Here is a 21,868-nt window from a genome sequence, read left to right as displayed (position 1 = left end):
TGCATGTACATATAACATTTTGCATTCAGTATTATGTAGTCTTTTGAAATAAAATAATAGTAGTACTAATTATTTTTTATTCCATCATTTAATAAAATTCCTACACTTAACTACAAGTGTAAATTATAAGCATAAAAATGAATACTAACTTTGAAAAACTATCATCAGTGAAATTGCCACTAACTACAAAAAAAGCGTGAAGGTACGTTAGCAGCAAGCTCGTCCAGGGGGGACACTTAACAGGTTAAACTCAACTACTTCTGCAGTTTCATATTTAAATTCAACTACCTCTGCAGTTTCACATTTACAACCAACTACCTCTGCAATTTCACTTTCAAAATTAACTACCTCTGCAGTTTCACATTTACATTAAACTACAGTACCTCTGTAATTTCACATTTAAACTCAACTACCTACCCAGTTTCACATTTAACTACTACTGAAGTTTCATAGTTAAATTCCACTACTTCTGCAGTTTCACGTTTAAATTACAATCCCTCTGCAGTTTCACATTCAAAATCAAATCAAATAATGTTTGCCTTTGCAAGCCAGAGACATAATTAACTTAGCATTATAATTACTCAAAACTAGCAGAACATAACAACTAAGTCTTCTTGTACAGGAGAGCTAAATTGGAGTTGCGTATGGGAATTGAGCCAGGCCATCACTTTTCAAGATGGGTTTCTCTTCACCAACACAGAATCTGAAATCTTGTATCATGAAATATCTATTTCATGATTTATCAAATTTCAAGAATTGGTTACCAAGTACCAATTTATAACACACATTACAGTAATCTATTTTGGTTTATACAATAATCATAAAGTATTTACTTTTTCAGATGATTAAAAGGATCAGCCATTTGATCTTTTATAATAAAAGCAGACATATTATAGAGCAGCAAAATAATATTGCAATTAATGAATCTTTCTCGCGGTTTAATCTTTTATAATAAAAGCAGATATATTATAGAGTAGCAAAATAATTACTATACTGCAATTAATGAATCTTTCTTCTGGTTTTTAAGTTCATCAATCTCACTTTTTTTACTGTGTCTCTTGCTTTACCTCCTTCTGACTGTATGAAGACAATCTGCTGTGAAGATTCCTTAAGCCACTACCAGATCCTAAATCCTAGTCCATGTATTTTCATAGTACAGTAGTTTGTCTACTGTAACCTTATCTTGTGTATCTGTAAGCCAGATGTTTTAAATAAATTGATGACACTATTTTTCTCTCTGTTCTCCCCACTATTTTGCTTTCCTATGTCCTTTATTATTTTCTTCATAATCTTCTACTTTTCACTTAATATTTTGCTTCAACTTTTCCTTCAATTTCACTAGTGCATTAAGATATATCTTAAGAATTTCCATATTGTCTATTCCCTTCTGCCGTCTACACACCTTCAAAGATCTATGGGCACCAGACTTTTTTAACCAGTATTTTTCCTTGAAAAGTTGGTAAAAGGTCCTACATGTATGGCAAAAAATTCAAAATATCTAATCCAGTAAAATGAGTCAGTCTGTGGTCAAAACATTTATCTTAACAATAAAGTTTTTTTTTTTACACAAGATTTGCTGACCTTGTATATAAATATCTAGGTCTGGTATAATCCTTGACTAAAAATAAAATGGATAGTAGCAGATTATTTTTACAGTTTGAAGCCATTCAGTTCTGCCCAGTTTGTAATCCTATCCATGAATAGTTGCAATTTTCTGATAACAACAGCCTTTCTTCTTTCTACACTCCATGGAAATTCAATTACCATCTACTTGGGACTGTAATCTTCATTATATTTCATCTTTCATCCTCCTACTATTGCATTTCCACCATTTTAACTTGCATAGTTTGCCACCTCTACTATAATCCACATCACTATTGACTGTTTTACTTCCTGATTCTTTATACCTAAGCATAATTACGCAGTGATTTTCACACCTTTCCTGCATTTCCATAAGATTTTCACACCTTTCCCACATTTCCATAACAATGTTACAACATACATTAAGCTCAATTTAAATGAGCTTGCTTCGCTGCAAGTTTTACTTCGCACACATAGATTCTTCACATCCTTTTCCTATTTAAAGGCTGCCAGGATTTGGGGAACATTTCATCTGGAGAGAGTTCATTGTGTGAAGCCAATAATGAAATAAACTAGCAATGAGTAACAATAAACACAGTTTTATTGCTATGTTTACTATAAGAGCAAAATTTTAAATCTTCTTGTATGCTGACAGCAATAAAAAATTTACCAGTTAAGAGGTAAGATGACAGCACTAAAAAATTCACCAGTTAAATAAGTGAAAAGAAACTAATGATGCTATACAGTGACTAAGTAAACATAAGGGCAAAAAGTGCAACACGAAACATCATGCTGTATGACTCACTACTGGTTTCTGTCAATACTAAATTGGTTTCTTTTTAAGGAAGCAGACATAGTGCATGTAAGGTATTAAGATTTACTTACTGTCAAAATGCACATTGCATAGTAGTCTCAATCTGAAGATTTGGGTTGAAAGTTATTGCTGTAGCAGTGTATAACTTTAAAATGCCTCTGCTAATCTAAACTCATCACTTATTCATACAGTATCAGGTTTGAGTTCTGCGACGTTCAACAGCAAAAAAAATAAAAAAAATAAAAAAAAACTTACCGTTTGCCCAGATTTGGTGGAAGCTTTCCATCCCCTTGCAAGGGTGATCCAACAATAATATGGTTGGCAAACTGTTTAACAGTACTGTGGTAATGACGCTGAAAAGAAGTTTTCTCATTAGTAACTTCAAAAACTAGTAGAGTTCAGTATTATGGCAGTAATGAAACTACAGTTTAAAACTTAGATCTAATAATATTGTGTTAATTACATAATTGGATTTGATATAAAGTATGTACAATGAAATATTTTCTACATTATGAATTTAATATCTTACAAAGGTTTAAAACAGAAAATATATCCTAAAGAAAGCACCAATGATATTAATGTTAATATCAAATTTGACAAGGTTTGACCACTAATGGTACACAATCTTCCCATTTCCAAGGTTCAAAAAATATCAAGCTGAAAATAATTTTGTGTATTTTGATCCTCCATTGAAACAAATGGAACAAACTATTTATGATAAATTAGGATTTCAATTTTTAAATATTAGGACTGTTTGCGTTTTATTCATATTTACCACTTAATATGATTTATGGAGTTATATGCTTGCAATTTGATATTTGCAAATGTATCTATATGAATAATGAAAATTTCGTTCAATTGTTAATTCTTTGTTATTAACTGATAAATAACAAATTTCCAATATATATTAAACACTAATTAGGAAATCTGAATATAAGAAATCTCATAGTATCAGTAAATATAATTTCAATGTTACATTACAGTGTCTGATTAAGTCTTCATTTTGCTTCTTGAAATTCTGAAATGTTACTCTATGTTCGTTGTCTTCTTTCACTATTCTTATTCCTTATATAGTGAATTATTTAGCAATGATTACTAATTTTGGTCTGCCACTGTATATAAATTTACACAATATATATATATATATATATATATATATATATATATATATAATATATATATATATATATATATATATATATATATATATATATATATATATATATATATATATATATATATATATATATATATATATATATATATATATATATATATATACACATGCTACTTAAATCTTGTTAATTCTGGTTAATTCTTGTAATGAAAATAAATCCTACATACTTCCACAGTTCTTATTCAGTGTATAAGTCTATGTTAACTCTTCCTTTCTCTTCTCTTCTTTTCTTCTTTTTCAGTGTCTTCTACTACTGTATACCACCCAGCTCAGATTACTATTGCTTTCTTTTTATTTAGTCTATCATTATCCTTATTGTTATGTTCAATATTCTGTTACTTGTACTTTTATGAATTCCTCTACCATATTTACCTGCCATATTTACATAAATTGTGGAAAATTGTAAATATAAAAGGTGAAAGACAATGTTTGGCTATCTCAGATACTGGATATATTGGTGATTGTGATAACGTGCCTATATAAAAAAGAACAGCAATTGCCTATTTACTTGAATGTGGTGTGTGTGGTATGAAATATGTAGATAAGACTGGTTTCCCTTTGCACTTTAGAATTAATAATCATACGAATCTAAGTGATCATGAACAAGACATGATAGCTACATCACTAATACTTTAGTTCTTAGCAAGCTTCATAAAATCAATAGTAATTTTACCCAATCTTGTGAATACTTGAATGTCATTTTGGGGTGTGTTTTTTAAAGGGGAAATTGACAATGGTTCTGGACTGTAAATTGATTTAGGGATACTTAGTGTCAATGAATTTATGATCAAAATCTACAATTAAGCACTAATTAATTACTGTATATTACAGTAATTAATGCACAAACTTATGCATTAATTAATGTGTAAATCTACTTAATAACTGATTTACGGAAAAGTAAACTTAACGATCAAAAATGAAATTTCTAAATTCCAAATCTGATTTCAAGTTTACACTTTTGCAAACCAATTACTAAATCTTGCAGAAGGCTACGGACAAACTGCACTGTTTTAACATAATTAACTAATTTCTTAACTTTGTAACCTGCTTGCTAATCTTTTATTCTTAATTGTCACTGATTTTACTATGTCCTTTCACTTTCACCACCTATCTGTGTTGAAGCTGACACAAGTACTGTACTGTAGCGCATGGAATGGACTGCAGTAAATTTATTCATAACTTGATACTAGGCCACTAAATAATAAGAAAAATTGAATGTATTTTCAGATATATAACTACACTAAAGAACTTTTATTGTACTATCTACCTTGAAAGAAATAACTGACAAGACTCACAGTAAGCAGATGTAGTTCCCATAAAGAGGCTGATGATGCATTACAGTGCTCTGGCTCCTCAACTTCAGGTAAATATACACCACTTGATCCCTCTTCATCAACTTCAATCAACACTTCACTGCTTGGATGTGCCTTGATGGAGTTTAGAGAAAATAAAAGTGATTTGACAAAAAACTACTCAGTAAGTCTAGCTTTCACTATGTATCATTAAACACAATTGTGCCATGTACCAGCATACACCAAGTAAAACAATAAATTGTAAACAAATATGAAAAACTAACCACAAATATATATCGAGCAGTAGCTAATGTGGCCACAGCACCATTGTGCAACAAATTAAGACTCAGTGTTATCAAACGTTTGATGAAAGCAATCACTCGTGCTGCAGTTACCCGTCGCCCTCGAATTACCAACATTTGCATAAGTGACTGTAGGACAGACTTTATATCATCTTGATTATCTCCTGAAATATTGTTAAGTATGGTGAGTGTCAAGAATCCATGTGATATATTAAAACTGGGCAATATTTTCCTTAACCTGGGTGGTATTTGGTATAAAAAAAAATTAACTATCTAAGGCATATTTGGTATAAAAAAAAATTAACTATCTAAGGCAAACATTTTACATAAAAGTACAATATGTGTTATGCACAAAGTGAACCAAGATGCTGGGAGTCATGACGCTATACTTTCAAATTCTTCAATATGCAATAAAAATGTCCAAAAATGCTTAGGTTTCCAAGAAATAAAACTACTCCTGAATAGCAACACAGACTTGGTCACAAGATTTAGGTTGAATAACAGAAGGCATTACAAATAAAAGTGTCAGGTTTCATTCTCTGAAACAAAAAACTACAAATTTTTATGTAAGCTTCTACAAACTTCAAACCTATTAAATTTACCAAGGCACACCCACTATTCGAACTACAGATTGTGAGCAATACATAAGGCTGTCCTGACTTTAAATCATCATCAACACATGGTTTTCATCAGAATGTAATATAGGAGTCATTCATTAAACCTGTTTCTAAACTTCACGAGTAGTTATGGTTGCACACTTCATATCTAAGTGTGTTGCATTATGAAGACCTGGGTTGTGTCATCCACAATATAGCCAATGCTCAGCGAGAGGAGTCTAGTGTGAGGAGCTGATCGAAGCTTACTGACTGGCTAGAAGATTTCTCAGAGTAAAGAAAGGCATAAACATGCTGAAATTCTTCTGAGTCTCGCTGGTTCTTGCTTGTGTGACCCTGACCTCATCTATTCCAGTGATAACCCTCTATGGAGTGATTGGAGCTGCTGGTTTTAAAGCCACATCCTATGTCTTGCTTGGACTGAAGTACATCTGCTGTTTAGATGGCTCCTCTGCATACCAAGACAGTGATAAAGGTGCTTTGCCTCCAGACCACATGTTTGCAATTAAAGTCCATTTCAATCCTTAGGATAGCATGCACTAATTAAATACCAGCTACAAAAATATATAGGGATATGATAAATGGTAAACTCCCTGTAAACCTCCAGTAAATCCCCCTCAACCATCAACCACAATCTATTCCGGTCCACAAATGCCTTCCAGACAGGCTGCCAGAGAGCAAATAGACAGAGATAGAACAGTCTTTAATCACCATTCACCAGGAATGTAAGGAGTTTTAATATAGCTTACTCTTCTTCAAAGTCAGATGTCACTTGGTTACTTATCCAGTAATGCAACAATAAGCCACCTACAGAACATAGGGCTAACTCAATCTTCATAACTTAGTCCTCATGATACTTCTTTTATTTCCCACTTTGGTCTAACTTGTTAACTTCTTCATGAACCCTCCACCTCACAATGTGGAAATCAATATTTCGTATTTAGGAATGCTGTTGTAACCCAACAGGAAACTCCTAATTATTGCTTCCACTTTCCCAATCAAGTGGCCTGGATGGTGCATAACATCAACAATCAATGAGATGATCATGAGGTTTATGCTTTTTGTTCCTACCCATTCAGCCTTCTGAGATATGTTGCATAAGAATCTCTGAGATGTTCATTGTAATAAAGTGACCCTAACATAAGTAGAATATGGATCTCCAGTGACCAAAGGCACATCTCACCAAACAGTTTTTACTGTGGCCCAGTCTCTTTTGTCAGTATCATGGTAAATTATTTCAATCTACAAATCATCCACCTAAAAGCACAGGCTTTCCAAGTCTGCCAACCAAAAGAAAAACTTATTTCAGGGGAGGAAATGAAAAGCCTCTCTACTTCTCACAAACCTACAACCCTATAATCTGTACTGTACTTAGCAGAGTAGGCAAGATTTTGTGAAAGGTGCTCTGGAAGGGAAATATTCCATTTCTCTTCCTTTCTTTCTTTACAAGCAGATATCTTCATCTACCTGCAAAGAACAAAAACTATCAGTGCCAGTCATTAAGATATATGACCACACTACCTTAACTTCCACACCATAAACTGGACCTCAAACTTACTGGAATTAAAACCTTCTATCTGTAATTTTTGACACAGCAAGAATACATTTACACATGGCCAATCCTAGCCTATAACAAACCTTACAATGCTCCTTTGGAGTCTCATGAAGCCTCCATGTGAGCCTAAGAACCTTCCTATCAATTTTGGTGTATGCCAAATAAATCAGTAAACTATAAGTATAAAATCAGATTAAGTCTCCCATTCCAAAAACTGACAATCAGTGGGTCTTTCAATCTCACAAGACTTCATTACTGACAACTATCTAGCCTACCTCAGCAGGCACTGAAGGATATCACGTATTTTTCAAAGTATCCATTCAGATCACTACAAAAGCACAGCATAGCCAACAGGCCACACTGCCAGTGCTTATTCATCATTCCTTCAGATCTACATTAACCAGCATCCAAAATCCCTATTACCTTCTGTTTTAATGAAACTACCATTGGAAAATATTTATCTATTCTATTACCTTTAAACAATATTTTGATGACTAAACATGCTTAGTGCAGCCAGACAGAAATGTTTATCAATTTTCCTCCATTTTTTCTGAACTCTTTCATAATGGCACACCTCCTTTGATGAGCAACAATGACATAAGAGGAGTACCGGTGTGCATCATATGATAATCCTTGTTTCATGTTATGATACAGTACTTGAACAAACTTTGCAAGAAAACATTCAAATCACTTGAGTAGCCCATAAATGACGGACTATACTGTACGGTAACTCTTAAGGCAAGACTCACACTTCACCTCAGTGACAAGAGAAATAATATTTATCCATAAATATATTCAGGGAGTGTTGCTGGTTCTCATCTTTTACAATACTATGTCAGCAATGATAATCATTTTTCAAAATAAAGTACAGCAAAATATTAGAAAGAACATGCATAACTCACTAAAAGGTACTACATCTCCCCATCCCAGTACATCTCATATATTTGTCCATAAACATATTCAGGGATTGTTGCTGGTTTTAGTTCTTATCTTTTAAGATGTCATGTGAGCTGTAATAGTAATTTTTCAAAATAAAGTACAAAAAATTATTAGAAAGAATATTTATTACTTGCTAAAATAAGCTGGCATTTTTACAAGTGTCTTGGAAAAGAGGCCCCAGGCAGGATTGGCAATTCACTTTCAACTTCCTGTAGTAGGTACACAAAGTTTTTGAAATTCTTTTTATGCCTTAAGCATCTGCATATCTTCCTCTTTCCACAGATTTTTTTTTTATAAACTGGCAGAACTTAAAGTCTACCTGGTCACAGGGTTTTCTTAATGTATATTTAGGCCGGTCTGTGAGGGTTAAACAGATCTCATTTAAATATCTGAATATATTAACTCTTTGAAACAGACAAGCAGGTTGGTCAAGTTTTTTTTCCTTTCATTTACATACTTATATCATCCCATGTCATTCACAGCCATGGAGACAGATACTCTTTCTCTACAAGGGCTACCCATTTGGGTACCTGATCATAAACTATCAATAATACAAAAGCTTGACCACTGTATTACAATAATGCTCACAAAAAAGGCTGCATAATGCAAGTACTTTCTCTACTGGAACAACTATTAACCACCTGAACAAATCCCCCACGATCAAGCCCTAACATGATCAGTGACCTGAAAGACACATCTGATGTACTGACATGACTTATTTCATCATTGAAAATTACTGCCTAATGATGTCAATCCAACCAGATTGCTGTTATTTGCCCCAAAAGCATTCCCTATTCAGCTATCTAAGAAGTTGGTTTGTTTTATACATCCAAATGAAATTTTAAAACTATTGTCATGTTTTATATATATACATAAACCCCTGCCTTGCTTTCCTTTTCCCATCCCCTCCTTCCAAGGGGTATCAAGCTTTTTTTGATGGGGCAGGTTAGAAACATAGTGCAGTATAATTTATTGAGGGGATCTCTGTTATAACATTTTCCTGTTCAAAAATTTTCTTCCATCAACCAAATGTGGATTTGTGAAAACATCAAACCAAAGAGTAAAAGCAGCTAACTTCAAAATGAAAATAGATAATGGAAATTCTCTTACTACAGCCTGAACAAATGGAACTCATATAAGCACATACACAGACTAAAAATTAAATGAGTAGTACATACCACCAGTGAGCTTTAACATGTTGGCATACAAGTATGAATAAAAGCGTCCAGGATCTAGAGTCAGCACCTCTCCCTGATCAGAGAGAATAGTAAACACTGTCTGGATACAATGAAGGGATTCACGGAACTTCAAAGTCCCCTCTTCCATCAGCCCTCCAAGAACATTCAACAAATCAGAGAAGAACTCCACGTTTACCAAATGCGAGAATCTGGGGGTAAATAAGAAAAACTGAAAACTTTAAAACTACAATACCTTACAATAACAAAACACTTTCACTTTACAGGAACATTGTTGCACAGAGCAATGTTCTTGTACTGCAACTCAAAAGTTGGGAGCTGATAACTGAGTTAATGAAAACTGAGGAAAGAATATTGATCATAATGCACAGCATAACTCACAGCAACAATTATTAACAAAATATGAAAAATTTATAAAAAAACTGATTCCAAGCTTCAGATTTTACATAAACATTAGGGGAAAATAAGAATTCTGCATGTCACTGGTTTCTTGTACCTCTTTAACAACTTTAATACTGTACAGACTATTGATTTAGTATTTGGTCCCAAAATCCTATTTTACTCATACTTTTTTGTAAATATCAGAATATCATCATATCATAAATTATGGGATAATGATGGGTGACAGATACTGCTTCAATTATGCTAACCTTCAACAGCCTGATTTGATTTATTTTTTACGCTCTACAAATTCAACATGATAATATAAACACTCAACAATACTGGCTGGAAAAGGATTTACCTTATCTCAATTCAATTAAAAGGTCTACTAATCTTCATGATCACTAATTACCATTTTTTTTTACATATATGGCATACCTTAATTTTGGAATGCATACTCTGAGGAAAATGAAAAGGTTACTTTAAAGTTTCTCCTACCAGCGTTCAGATATTTACTACTCATTTACAATATACAAAAATCCACACCCTGCTTGAACATATTAGTGTGAGTAATGGAGAAGATACTGTAATGGCACAATCCTACCAGGACATAGTTTTGTAACCATCTAACTAACGGAATATTAGACCATGAATGTATTCAACAACAACTAAAACTACAAATTAAAGTTTCCAACTTACTTTGCCAATCCCTCTAAAACAATACCATTTAATTTGTTATTAGGTCTTCTTTTCAGTATGTGGAAATAAAGCCCAAAAACTATTTCTACAATTTGAGTGTGCTGGGCAGAGCGTACTTCTTCATCACGCTTTATTTTCTGTTCCTTCCGCTGTTCCTCAAGTTTTCTAAATTTTCTAAATCTCTGTAAAAGAAAAAATGGCAAAATTACTGTAAACCCAATGCGAACGCAATTAAGAAGAAACAAGTAAAAATGTGCCAAAGTTCTTCGGTCCAATCAAGTTTTCTGTACATTGTACAATCGACGTCACCGAAAACAGATCTACCTTTCGGTGGTCTTGGTATAATGCTGTATGAGCCATGGCTTATGAAACTTTAACCACGGCCTGGTGGTGGCCTGGCCTATATCAATGCTAGATGCATGATTATGGCAAACTTTAACCTAAAAACTACTGAGGTTAGAGGGCTGCAATTTTTTATGTTTGATGATTGGAAGGTGGATGATCAACATACCAATTTGCAGCCCTCTAGCCTCAGTAGTTTTTAAGATCTGGACAGAAAAAGTGTGAACAGACAGAAAAAGCCAGCACAATAGTTTTCTTTTCAGAAAACTGACAGAGGGTCATTTTCTCCACAATTATCTTTCAAAAATACCTGAATCCCCTTTATTTCTGTATTTTTAGGAAGCACAATTTTCTTTCACAAAACAGTAAAAACTGGGAATTGATGGGTAACTCTTTTACTGCATGATGATAAAGTACCCTTGTGAGTGCTGTTTTAAAGTCAGGACAGCTGAAATGGTTGCTCACAACCCATGAATTAGACATGCAATTCAATATATTAACAGAGCCATAATAAAAGCTTTCTGAAGCCCTCAAAGTCAGTCACTGGCAATATCAAAACTCTCAAATGGCATTATCATTCAAACCAGAAGGCCACAATCACACTTAACAGAAAAATATAATTTAATATATACTGTATAATAAAATAACTTTTGCCTAGGAAAAAAATTTTATCCAAAATGAGGCAAGATTCAATAATCTTTCTCATACAAAACCTTGCAGGCATCTTTTGCTAATGTACCTGTCCTGCCTTTTCCACTTACAAAAATTAAAATATCATTGGGAGGAACAACAGGAAGAAAATACTGGTAATAATATAACACGGCATGATAAATGAAGAAAATTCAAAAGGGTTCACTTAAACTACATATTTACACATAGGTGGGCCCTAAGAAAAACCAGGATAATAGTCACTTCTACATTCAGACTCTATCTGTTAAATCAAGGATGAGCATCGTATGCTGAACACTTCTGCACCATTAGCCACAAAAGGTTTATCAGCAGCATGCCAAACCCCTTATACACATTGTGCCATTCACTTCTAACTTATGCACACTTTCTTTTGAATATAATGCCTCTTACATTTTAATACCTCTTCTATGCCATCCATTTACGTATCTATCATTCTCTATCTTTCTCTAAACCTTTTTTACTCTAACACTCTTCAACAATCTATCATTCTCTTTCCCTTCCACTCTACCAAAATAACCTGAAAAATACTGATCAATCTTTTCACCGTCACTAACAGTTTTATCAGTTCCTCTAATGTTTCTCCCCCTTTTCAATAATTCTTGCATCATACATTAAGCATACAGTTCATCTCAACAGTGTCAATATTTTTTCCTTTCATTTGCATCCAATAGCCACACTTCTCAAAATCTTTTGCACAGATCTGCTACCTTCCTTGCTTAACCTATTCTGTGAATTATTTCTCCTATCATCCTACCATCACTCATTTCATCAAACACCCAAAATACTGCATCATAAAAGTGAAATGTAGTAGTAAATTTTTATTACAGTGTTGAATAAGTGTATGGAAGAGAGGTAAGAGAAACAGAGTGCAGCAAATGAAATCATGTATGCCTTATCTATAAAAAAAACATAAAAATCAACCAATAAAAATACATCAGTAGCCTTACTTTTGCTTCTTTATTTGATTTCTTTGGCTTCTTCTCCTCCATAAGTTTGCGCATAAGTTTTTCGGTGTGGGTCAACTTTTTCTTAGCTATGTTCTTTGCTTCAAGTTCTTCATCTAAGCTTTTCACATTCTTTATTCTTAAGGATAAAAGAACACTTAAGAGTTCCTCACGAACATGAAAAGACCTTTTACGTATAAAGTGATCAATACGTTTCACAACCTAAAAGGGAAAATGTTGTTATATATTAAAAGAATTTTATAACAAGTACAAATAGTATATCTAAAAATGTATAAACTGTCTGTGACACGTACAAATCTCTACACAACATTCCAAATATTCTTATATCCTAATACAAACATGTTCATTGCAATATTAGCTCACCTCTAAAGAGACATCTCCCTTGATGTCACCCTTGAAGAGTGTACGAAAATAATTCACTATCATACTGCTCATCTCATCATCTCTGTTATTCATAAAAGGTACAAGGGCTGCAATGATGTTGTTTGTGTAAGCAAAACAATTGTGCTTCATAAGCAATTCTCCCATGCATTTTAATGACACCAGAGCCAATTGCTGAAATAGTGAAATAGTGATCATTACCATCATTATTAACAGACTGTGGTCTGGAAATTTTCCTATAAAAAAGTTTATCAGCTACACATCTTGAGCAAAAGCATTATACAAGAGCCTCTACTTTCATTCAATAATTAATCATTACTAGGTGTACATAAATGAGCTGTAGTTCTATAAAAAGCAAATATATTATATAATAGTTGCAATGATAAAAGTGTTCTGATTTAGAAAATGAAATATTAAGAAACACTAGACAGAAAGTATGTTCAACATACATATATACTCATTATTTAATCTAAACTTTTTTAACTATAAAACATGAAATGTTATGACATGAATGACAAAAGACTTAAGCGCATTAACATAAGACATTTGGTTATAACTGTAATAGAAAAGCACAGGAACCTCAACTAGAATGGCAAGAATCAATTCAGTGTACCTTTGCTGGTGGAGTCTTATCTCTTTTATCAGTGTACTCTTTCAGAAACCGTTCCAGTTCCTTCAGATACGTCTGATAAGACTTTAATATGAAATTTTCATACAGGTACTGCTCCTTTGTTTCCTTTTTCACTGGAAGATAACAAAATCACATAATAAATTCTTCACATAATGTTCTACATAACAGAAGCTCTAATGCCCTATGTTAACAAAGGTCAGATGTAAATTTAAGTTAACAGATTTAAACAAAAGAGATATATTACATAACATTACTGTACTTTAACCTTACAATCAAGGTGGTCCACTGTCAGGACCACCTTTCACCCTGGAAATGGAGATGAATATCCTCTAATTTCTCTGCCTTTTACTTAACCAATTCCCTTTGACCTCTTCTCATGAGACTGTCCTGGATTTTCATCCTTCTCCTCCCCATCACCACTTTTCATTAACAAATCATTCTATGATAAACTGGCACAAGAAATAGCTTGCAATATACAGTACATAGAATCAGGTCATTGGATAAGATGGCAAGCTTTCTCACCAATAAAACTAAATTAAATTAACTGACAATCTGAGGAGGGGAACATTTTACTGACAAGCCCTGTTGACACTGTGGAATCCAATCTTGAGGGACTGATGACCCTTGAGCTATTAATGGTAAGGCATACAGCCAGTAAATATCACTACAGTACTGTAATTTGATGCTAAAGATAACCAAATGTGACTGCTTTTGGGGGAAGATACTACTGGACAAACCACATCAAGCTGGTTTTATGGGTTGTTCTTTACCTATTTTGAGAGGTGAGTCCTTCACTGATCAGACCCCGAATATTTCAATTCAAAACAATACCAATCCAGAAATTACAAAGAGTATGGCTTTGAAGACTACCAACAGTCATTGTGCCACCTTTCAATAAGAAATCCCAATAAGAAATAAGACTGAGTTTTTTCAAAAATGTTATATTAAAACATCCAAATTTGCACACTAAAACCAAAAAAGATTCACTCTGTCATTATTGGGCATAGATGCAAAGGTAGTTTTCTTGGTTTATAAAATAAATTATCTGTTCACCCCACAAAAATATAGGCAGTCCCTGAATTACGGCAGGGGTTCCATTCCAGTGGCACATCATTATGGTGCCGTAACTTGATTACGATGTCGTAACTAGATACCTGTTCTTAATAAATGTACAGTATTTGAAAAAGCGCTGTAAGGTCGAACGCCGTAATTCGGTGCCGCTGTAACTCAGGGATGCCCTGTATGTCATTCCAAACAAATAACATGAGCTTTTAACAGACAGTATTCCTCCTCCACATTGTTCAGTAGCCCTGATCATTATGTGGTTTAAGTGAAAGGTCATATAGACAGGAGTTTAATTTGGAGAGGAAGGATTGCAAAATGTGGCTGTAAATATACTTAAGACAGATGAGTTTCATAAGAAGAAAGTCAGAATAGCATTTAAGGTTAAAATGAATGAAATGTAGACTAGGGTCAAAGAAATGAAAGTGGAGGGAGTACAGGTGCATGAGAAGTTTGTAAATTTCAATGCTAGGGATGAGGAAATGAGAGGTTTAATGAGGTCTAATTGCATGACAGTAGAAAAGATCATATACAATTATACAGAAGGATGGATTAGGTAGCCAAAAATAAAAAAATGAGAGGAAAAGAAAGAGGTAATGAGAACTATGGGGAGAAAGTGAGTAGGAGAATAAGTTGTTCTATATGGATACAGATGCATTTAAAAAAGTTTAACAAAAAAAATAATTTCAAACAGAAAAATAGAACTGGAGAACTGCTGTCTTAGTATTCAAAAGAGTATTCTAAAGATTGGCTGAATGCAGAAAGCATGGAATAGGTTAAAGTAATTTTGATAATGTTTGTGAAAGTGAGTGTTGAGGATATATGTGAAGAATAATTGTAAGGTTGAAGGGAAGGTTCTGAAGGAATGAGCAAGAGGAATACCTGCTCTAATATTTAAACGTTAAGGTGACAGAGGTGACTGAATTATAGGGGGTATCATATCAGGAAAGACAAATGGACTTTCAGCGAGAAAAGAAAGTGAACCTTCCAACAAGGAAAGTCAAACCTAAAGCTAAGGAATGTCATTGTATGGAGGTTATGGCAGAGCTTAAGGTTTGAAAGTGTAATGAAGCAAAGTAAGGCACTGATGATGAACCTGCAACAACAAATAACAGCAAAAATATTACAATCTATTATGCAAAGCATTTAGAGCAAATAACACCATTAATGAATTCCTTAACTAGAGAATGTGAATTTATTTCTATTCTCAACCCTAAATACAATCTGGAATATGTTGAGATTTAAAATCAGGGTTAGCATACGTAAATGAGGATAATTTCTTTGTTCAAGTTACCACAGCTCAATTGTTAGCATCATAAAACAATTTATTGCAAATAATTAAATACATTAATCACAATCACAATGAAGTTCCAATAGAAGCAAGATCAACACATTCTCAGAGTCAAAATAGATAGTGTGGTCTATTTTGTGTAGTTAGTATTTCCAGAAACAACAAACAAATAAATTTTCTTTAGACTTACATTTCTGTGTGAGGTCATGGGGTTCATAGTGGTATGATGGAAGTGTTTTATGAAAGACTTCAAGCAGACTCATGGCAGCATACTTTCTGACTGTATAACATATACTTGGATCCTTTTCTTCTAGAGTATGTATCAGATTGGACAAACAGTGCAACTGTAAATAAATATTTTTTAAATTACTCTTGTTTTGTAGATTATGAGTTATTATCTTACTTTTCAGCCATCTGATGGACAGAGTAACTTAAAGCACTCTTAGCTTTCCAGTAGGATATACCCTAACCTTGCTTACTTTCAAAACTCTCATGCTTCAATGATATGTAGATATAGCTCCACATCCAGTAAGAAGGAAGGAAACAAAAGTGAAATACAGTCCCTAAGATATATTCATAAAAACATATAATTTTGTACCAAATAAAAAAAATTCTCCACTGAGTTTATACTTTCATAGGAAAATGAATAAGTAGAATTAAATCATGAATGCAATCTCAAAATGTAATGTTTAAATTAGCCAGATTAATACAAAATTAAGGAAGCGTGATCACTTGAGTCTATTATTGGCCTTGGTCTCCCTTAAGGTGGAAGGAAAGTCAATAGTGGTAAAGAAATTTTCTCTAAGCTAGACCACATGCCCAACAAATCCATGACAAACATCTTCATTCAAAAGTTTGTACAATGAAAAAGAAAGCATTAAAATCTTGAATTTCTAAGGGTCCTTCCTATCATTATCCTATCATTAATAATAATTATAATAATAATAATAATAATAATAATAATAATAATAATAATAATAATAATAATAATAATAATAATAATAAAGAAATAAATGACATTGGAAGATTTCTAAAGTATGTACTGCATACAATGATTTATGCAGATATGAAGTATTTTTCAATTATCATAAAATTTAGGCCATACCTTACCCTTTCTTGTGGCATTTCCAAGAAGTTCACAGCAAGACAACCTATAGCGACTTTTTTTCTTTCAAGTTTCAGTTGTCTTTCAGCCATCAGTTCTATCACTGACTTTTCTACAGGTCCTTGTTTGGCTTCAGAGTCTTTATCACCTTCCTCTTCAGGGGTGATCTCCATTTCCATTTCTTCTTGGATTTCTTCCTTCTTAGCTTTCTTCTTACTTACTTGCTTTACATCTAAAAAAAATAATTACAATATGCTGAACATTCAATAACTAAAAGCCTTTTGTTTTTACCTATGATTTCACATCCAGTTAAAAGTACAAAATAAAATTGAGAATTGATGTGTTTCACAGTAAACTAATTACTTATAAACCAACTTTATAGTCAATGAACTGCCTTAGTGCTTTGTTTAAAAAAAAAAAAAAAAAAAACAAGTCACGAGGGCACAGGTAACGGTATACAGGTGCATAAAGCCTCCCTATATCTGTGTTCTGAGTTCAACTTTCACAAGGCACTACTTTTAATACAGAGCTTAACCAGACCACTGAGTCAACATTCTTGACTCTCACACTGATGGTTCAATGCATTTGTTTGAATAAACATATTAAAGCTTATTTAACAAAATGGGACTCATTACAAGTTCCACGATTAAGAAAACAGAAAATTCTAAAAATTGTGACATTTTATATGATTTTTTTTTTTACTTTTAAAATAATTATTGATTAAAAATTAGACAAGCCCATAAAAATGTTTACCTGTAAGTGTTCTGCATTTTGGGACTGGGTTGTATGAGATATATTTCATAAATATATCCCAATTCAAAGATACAATATAATTCAATGTGTGTTCCTTTTGAAATGGAGAAAATCACAACACAACAGAGGGTTTAATATGATTAAATCTACTATCATATTTACTACTCCACAAAGCTTGCCATATATATAGTATATATATATATATATATATATATATATATATATATATATATATATATATATATATATATATATATATATATATATATATATATATATATATATATATATATATATATATATATATATATATATATATATATATATATATATATATATATATATATATATATATATATATATATATATATATATATATATATATATATATATATATATATATATATATATATATATATATATATATATATATATATATATATATATATATATATATATATATATATATATATACTTTATCAATTTTAAAGCTGAGCAGTTTTATCTTGTGCTCCAGATAACTGGCCCACAATCAAAATTTTGCCCCTCTATAGCTACTGGGCCTCAAAGTCACCTTTTTAATTTATACAATAAAAATTCAGGCATCCTATATATATTATACCAGATATATATATATATCATAGGCTAACTATTAACCTATAAATAAAATAAAACTACTATAAAGCAAAGTGAATTATTTAGTGTTTATGCAAGAATTTATTGTCCAGATAACTGGCCCACAATCATATATTTAGAGGTAAAAAGAACTGAAATTGAAAATTGCAAAATTTTGACATTTTTCAAAAATAAAATAAAATTATTATTTATTTTATATATAATATATCCGTATATATATTTATAAAAAGAACTAAATTGAAACATTGCAAAATATAAATATTATATATTATATATTTTATATATATATATATATATATATATATATAAATATTACTGCTGTTCGCCCTCAATGTATTTCTTTGTAGTTCTATCAGAGGAACCAACGTCCGTTGTAGCGGCCAAATCACGTAGGCAAGTTTAAATTGTAACGTTCGCATGGAGAAAGGAATAGGTAGCATTTAGGCATTTCACCCTATAGAGAAATTTCCATATTCAGCTTTACGATAGGTGGTCCTAAAGTCCTTTTTTTCCTTCCTACCTGTCTCTCTTGGGGAATGTTTTTAACAGAGCATAGACGCCTAAGGCATGACTGTAGGCCTGTTTGACCTAGGCCCGGTCAGCGAACGAGAGAGAGACAGGCCACGAACGAAGGAGTACGCCGCATAGCGTGCCAGAACGGTGTCCCTTTGTCCCTTTACTCCACTTTTGCTCCTACGTCTATATTAATTAGTGAATTGGGAAGACTGCTAGTATCAAGACTTCCGAGTGTCTGTTGTATGCGCAAACGACTCGACGTTCAAGGTAAGTCCGATTCTTATTCAAGCTTCGTTGATTGACTAATAACTTTTCTGTATTTCCGTTTCCTTTGTTTCATCCTCCAGCCGCCACTTACGGGATATGCTATTACGAAGTCTAGATTAAGCCAAATTATTATATTGTTTAGCGTTAAATGAATTATCCCAGTAAGTTTCAGGGATTTAGGCAAGCAAGTCATTTTTAATACTCTGGTATTTGTTATGCCTAGCACTCATTGTTTTGGGGAGAACTGTTGCGTCTGTGTATTTAATACCATCTTAACAAGTAGAGATTTTTCTGTCCGCAGTTGGTGACGTTTATCATAAAGTCTTTATTCCTTGAATATTCTTTGTTAAGTTAATTACCCTTAACTGGCGACCTTAATTAACGCCTGTCTTTGAGGTTAACTCATGGCTTCAAGAGACAGGTTACATGTATTCTTGGCATGCAGGGCCGTTAAAATTTACGTTAACCAATAACTGATCAGCCAAGACACTTACAACAATATAATATATATATATATACATGTATATATATATATATATATATATATATATATATTCTTATATATAATTATATATATATATATATATATATATATATATATATATATATATATATATATATATATATATATATATATATATATATATAATATACATATATATAATATATATATATATATATATATATATAAAATATATAATATACATATATATATATAATATATATATATATATATATATATATAAAAATATATATATATATATATAAAATATATATATATATATATATAATATATATATATATATATATATATATATATATTATATATATATATATATATATATATATATATATATATATATATATATTATATATATATATACAGTATATATATAATATATATAATACGTAAATTAACCAATAACTGATCAGCCAAGACACTATATATATAATATATATATATATATATATATATATATATATATATATATATATATATATACAGTAATATATATATATATATATATATATATATATATATATATATATATATATATATATATATATATATATATATTTATATACAAGTTTGTTCTTTCCTTATATTCCCAACTTTCCTTACTTCCCAACTTTCGCAGTTGTCCTGAACTGACATTCCTTCTCTTTAAATCATCAATCCATTTAACCTTAGTCTTTAATCATTGAATTTTTTTATATTTCTGTTTTGATGTCTAGAACAACTTCCTCACTCTTCACATTTATTATTCTATTTTTAATAATTTTGCCTTTTTATGTATTTTGTTATTTAGTTTGCTAACTGTTTTCTCCATTAGTTTGAGTTAATGATTAGTAAAAACATCACTACATACAGATGGTGGAGTACATAGAAACAAGGAGTACAGTGAAGTTCACAATGGAGCAACTGAGAAAACTGCACTTGTAGGGTTCACAGAAGTGTAAAGATCCTGAGGCTCTGGAATACAGCATAGCAGTCAAATATGTGGGGTATGTGAAACACAAGAGCAATAAGGTATGCCCAGGATTGGCCAAGTACATGGAGCACCTAAGTAAAAGGGAGCAGAACATGCAGGAGCAGTTGGGTATACAGGACAAGGAAAATAATCAAATCTAGTCAGGTATGAAAAGGCACTTGTGTGCATGGGAAACCAAAATGAAGGACATCAAGTCCAGGAGAATAGGCACCTCATCAAATGACAACGAAGCAGGAGGGAACACCGATACTGGCAACGAGACAGCATCCCTGGAGTAACAGATCATGATAAGCTCTTGCAAGGACAAACCAACTGCAGTGCAGAATGGTCTTTGAGCACAGAAGATATCTGTCCTGGGTCCAGTCAGGAAAGCATCATCCTCTGAACAAATGATGTCCATTGATGAGAAAGGAATGGGTGGGACAATAGTCAAAGTATATCTATTTTCAAATTCCAATTTATCCTACTTTATGGAAGTATCTGTAGATTATATGGGAGGGACTTATCTTCCAGTTTTGGGCCTTTGTGTTGGTTTGGCTACTGATCCCTAGAGGTTCAATCAATACTGATGCTGGTGGCTACCTAGGCCCACTGCCTCATGATATGACTTCACTGGTACCTTTGACAAATGGCTGATTTTACTATCTTTGGAAGAAAACTGAGAAAGTACTGTTGATCCTGTTATACTTTTGAATGTTCCTTAGGCCTGCAAATAAACCTGAATAAGTCAAACCTGCAGCCTTCAAAAAGTTTAAAGTACCTCAGCATGATTACTCACACAAAGGAGTAACTGGTTCTACAGACACATGAAAGGATTGGGTCAGAAGCCCTAAGTCAACAGTTTTGATGGCATTCCCATCCTCTGCCCAAGACCTTGCAACCAATGCTCAAACACTTATCCATGGAGAAACTGGTACCTAAGAGCAATTTCCAAATAAGGTCACTCCAACTGTAGTTCTTCAAATCAGGGCTTGAAAGCTTTTAGTGGTAATGGAATCACGATCATCTCTTGGTAAGTATTCTGCTAATTCCCCGGGGCTGGAGATCAAAGATGGAGGCCACACCTCCTAGATCTTCAAACAATGAGTCTGGTTGCCAAAGGATAGCCATCAACACATCTCACACCTCCAAGCATTCATTGGCTACTTGGCAGGACGAAGGACTAAAGAACAATTGAAACTATCAC

At 32.5% G+C, this 21,868-nt stretch overlaps 1 protein-coding gene across 1 annotated transcript in view; it reads right to left on the bottom strand.

The window, feature by feature from the left end:
• Noc3 (Nucleolar complex protein 3) overlaps positions 1 to 21,868 on the bottom strand; it is a 35,644-nt gene that overhangs the window by 3,808 nt on the left and 9,968 nt on the right. The window contains exons 5-14 of the mRNA XM_067116134.1: positions 17,023 to 17,249; positions 16,103 to 16,256; positions 13,542 to 13,672; positions 12,911 to 13,102; positions 12,530 to 12,748; positions 10,551 to 10,732; positions 9,453 to 9,661; positions 5,149 to 5,330; positions 4,868 to 4,999; positions 2,651 to 2,748 (exon numbers count right to left, since the gene is read on the bottom strand). Of these exons, the coding sequence (XP_066972235.1) occupies positions 2,651 to 2,748; positions 4,868 to 4,999; positions 5,149 to 5,330; positions 9,453 to 9,661; positions 10,551 to 10,732; positions 12,530 to 12,748; positions 12,911 to 13,102; positions 13,542 to 13,672; positions 16,103 to 16,256; positions 17,023 to 17,249 (1,726 nt within the window). The remainder of the gene's footprint in view (positions 1 to 2,650; positions 2,749 to 4,867; positions 5,000 to 5,148; positions 5,331 to 9,452; positions 9,662 to 10,550; positions 10,733 to 12,529; positions 12,749 to 12,910; positions 13,103 to 13,541; positions 13,673 to 16,102; positions 16,257 to 17,022; positions 17,250 to 21,868) is intronic.

The sequence above is a fragment of the Macrobrachium rosenbergii genome, chromosome 14, assembly GCF_040412425.1.
Source record: "Macrobrachium rosenbergii isolate ZJJX-2024 chromosome 14, ASM4041242v1, whole genome shotgun sequence".
Lineage (NCBI taxonomy): Eukaryota > Metazoa > Arthropoda > Malacostraca > Decapoda > Palaemonidae > Macrobrachium > Macrobrachium rosenbergii.
Note: the sequence above shows the minus strand (reverse complement) of the source record. Positions and strands in the feature narration are given on the sequence as shown.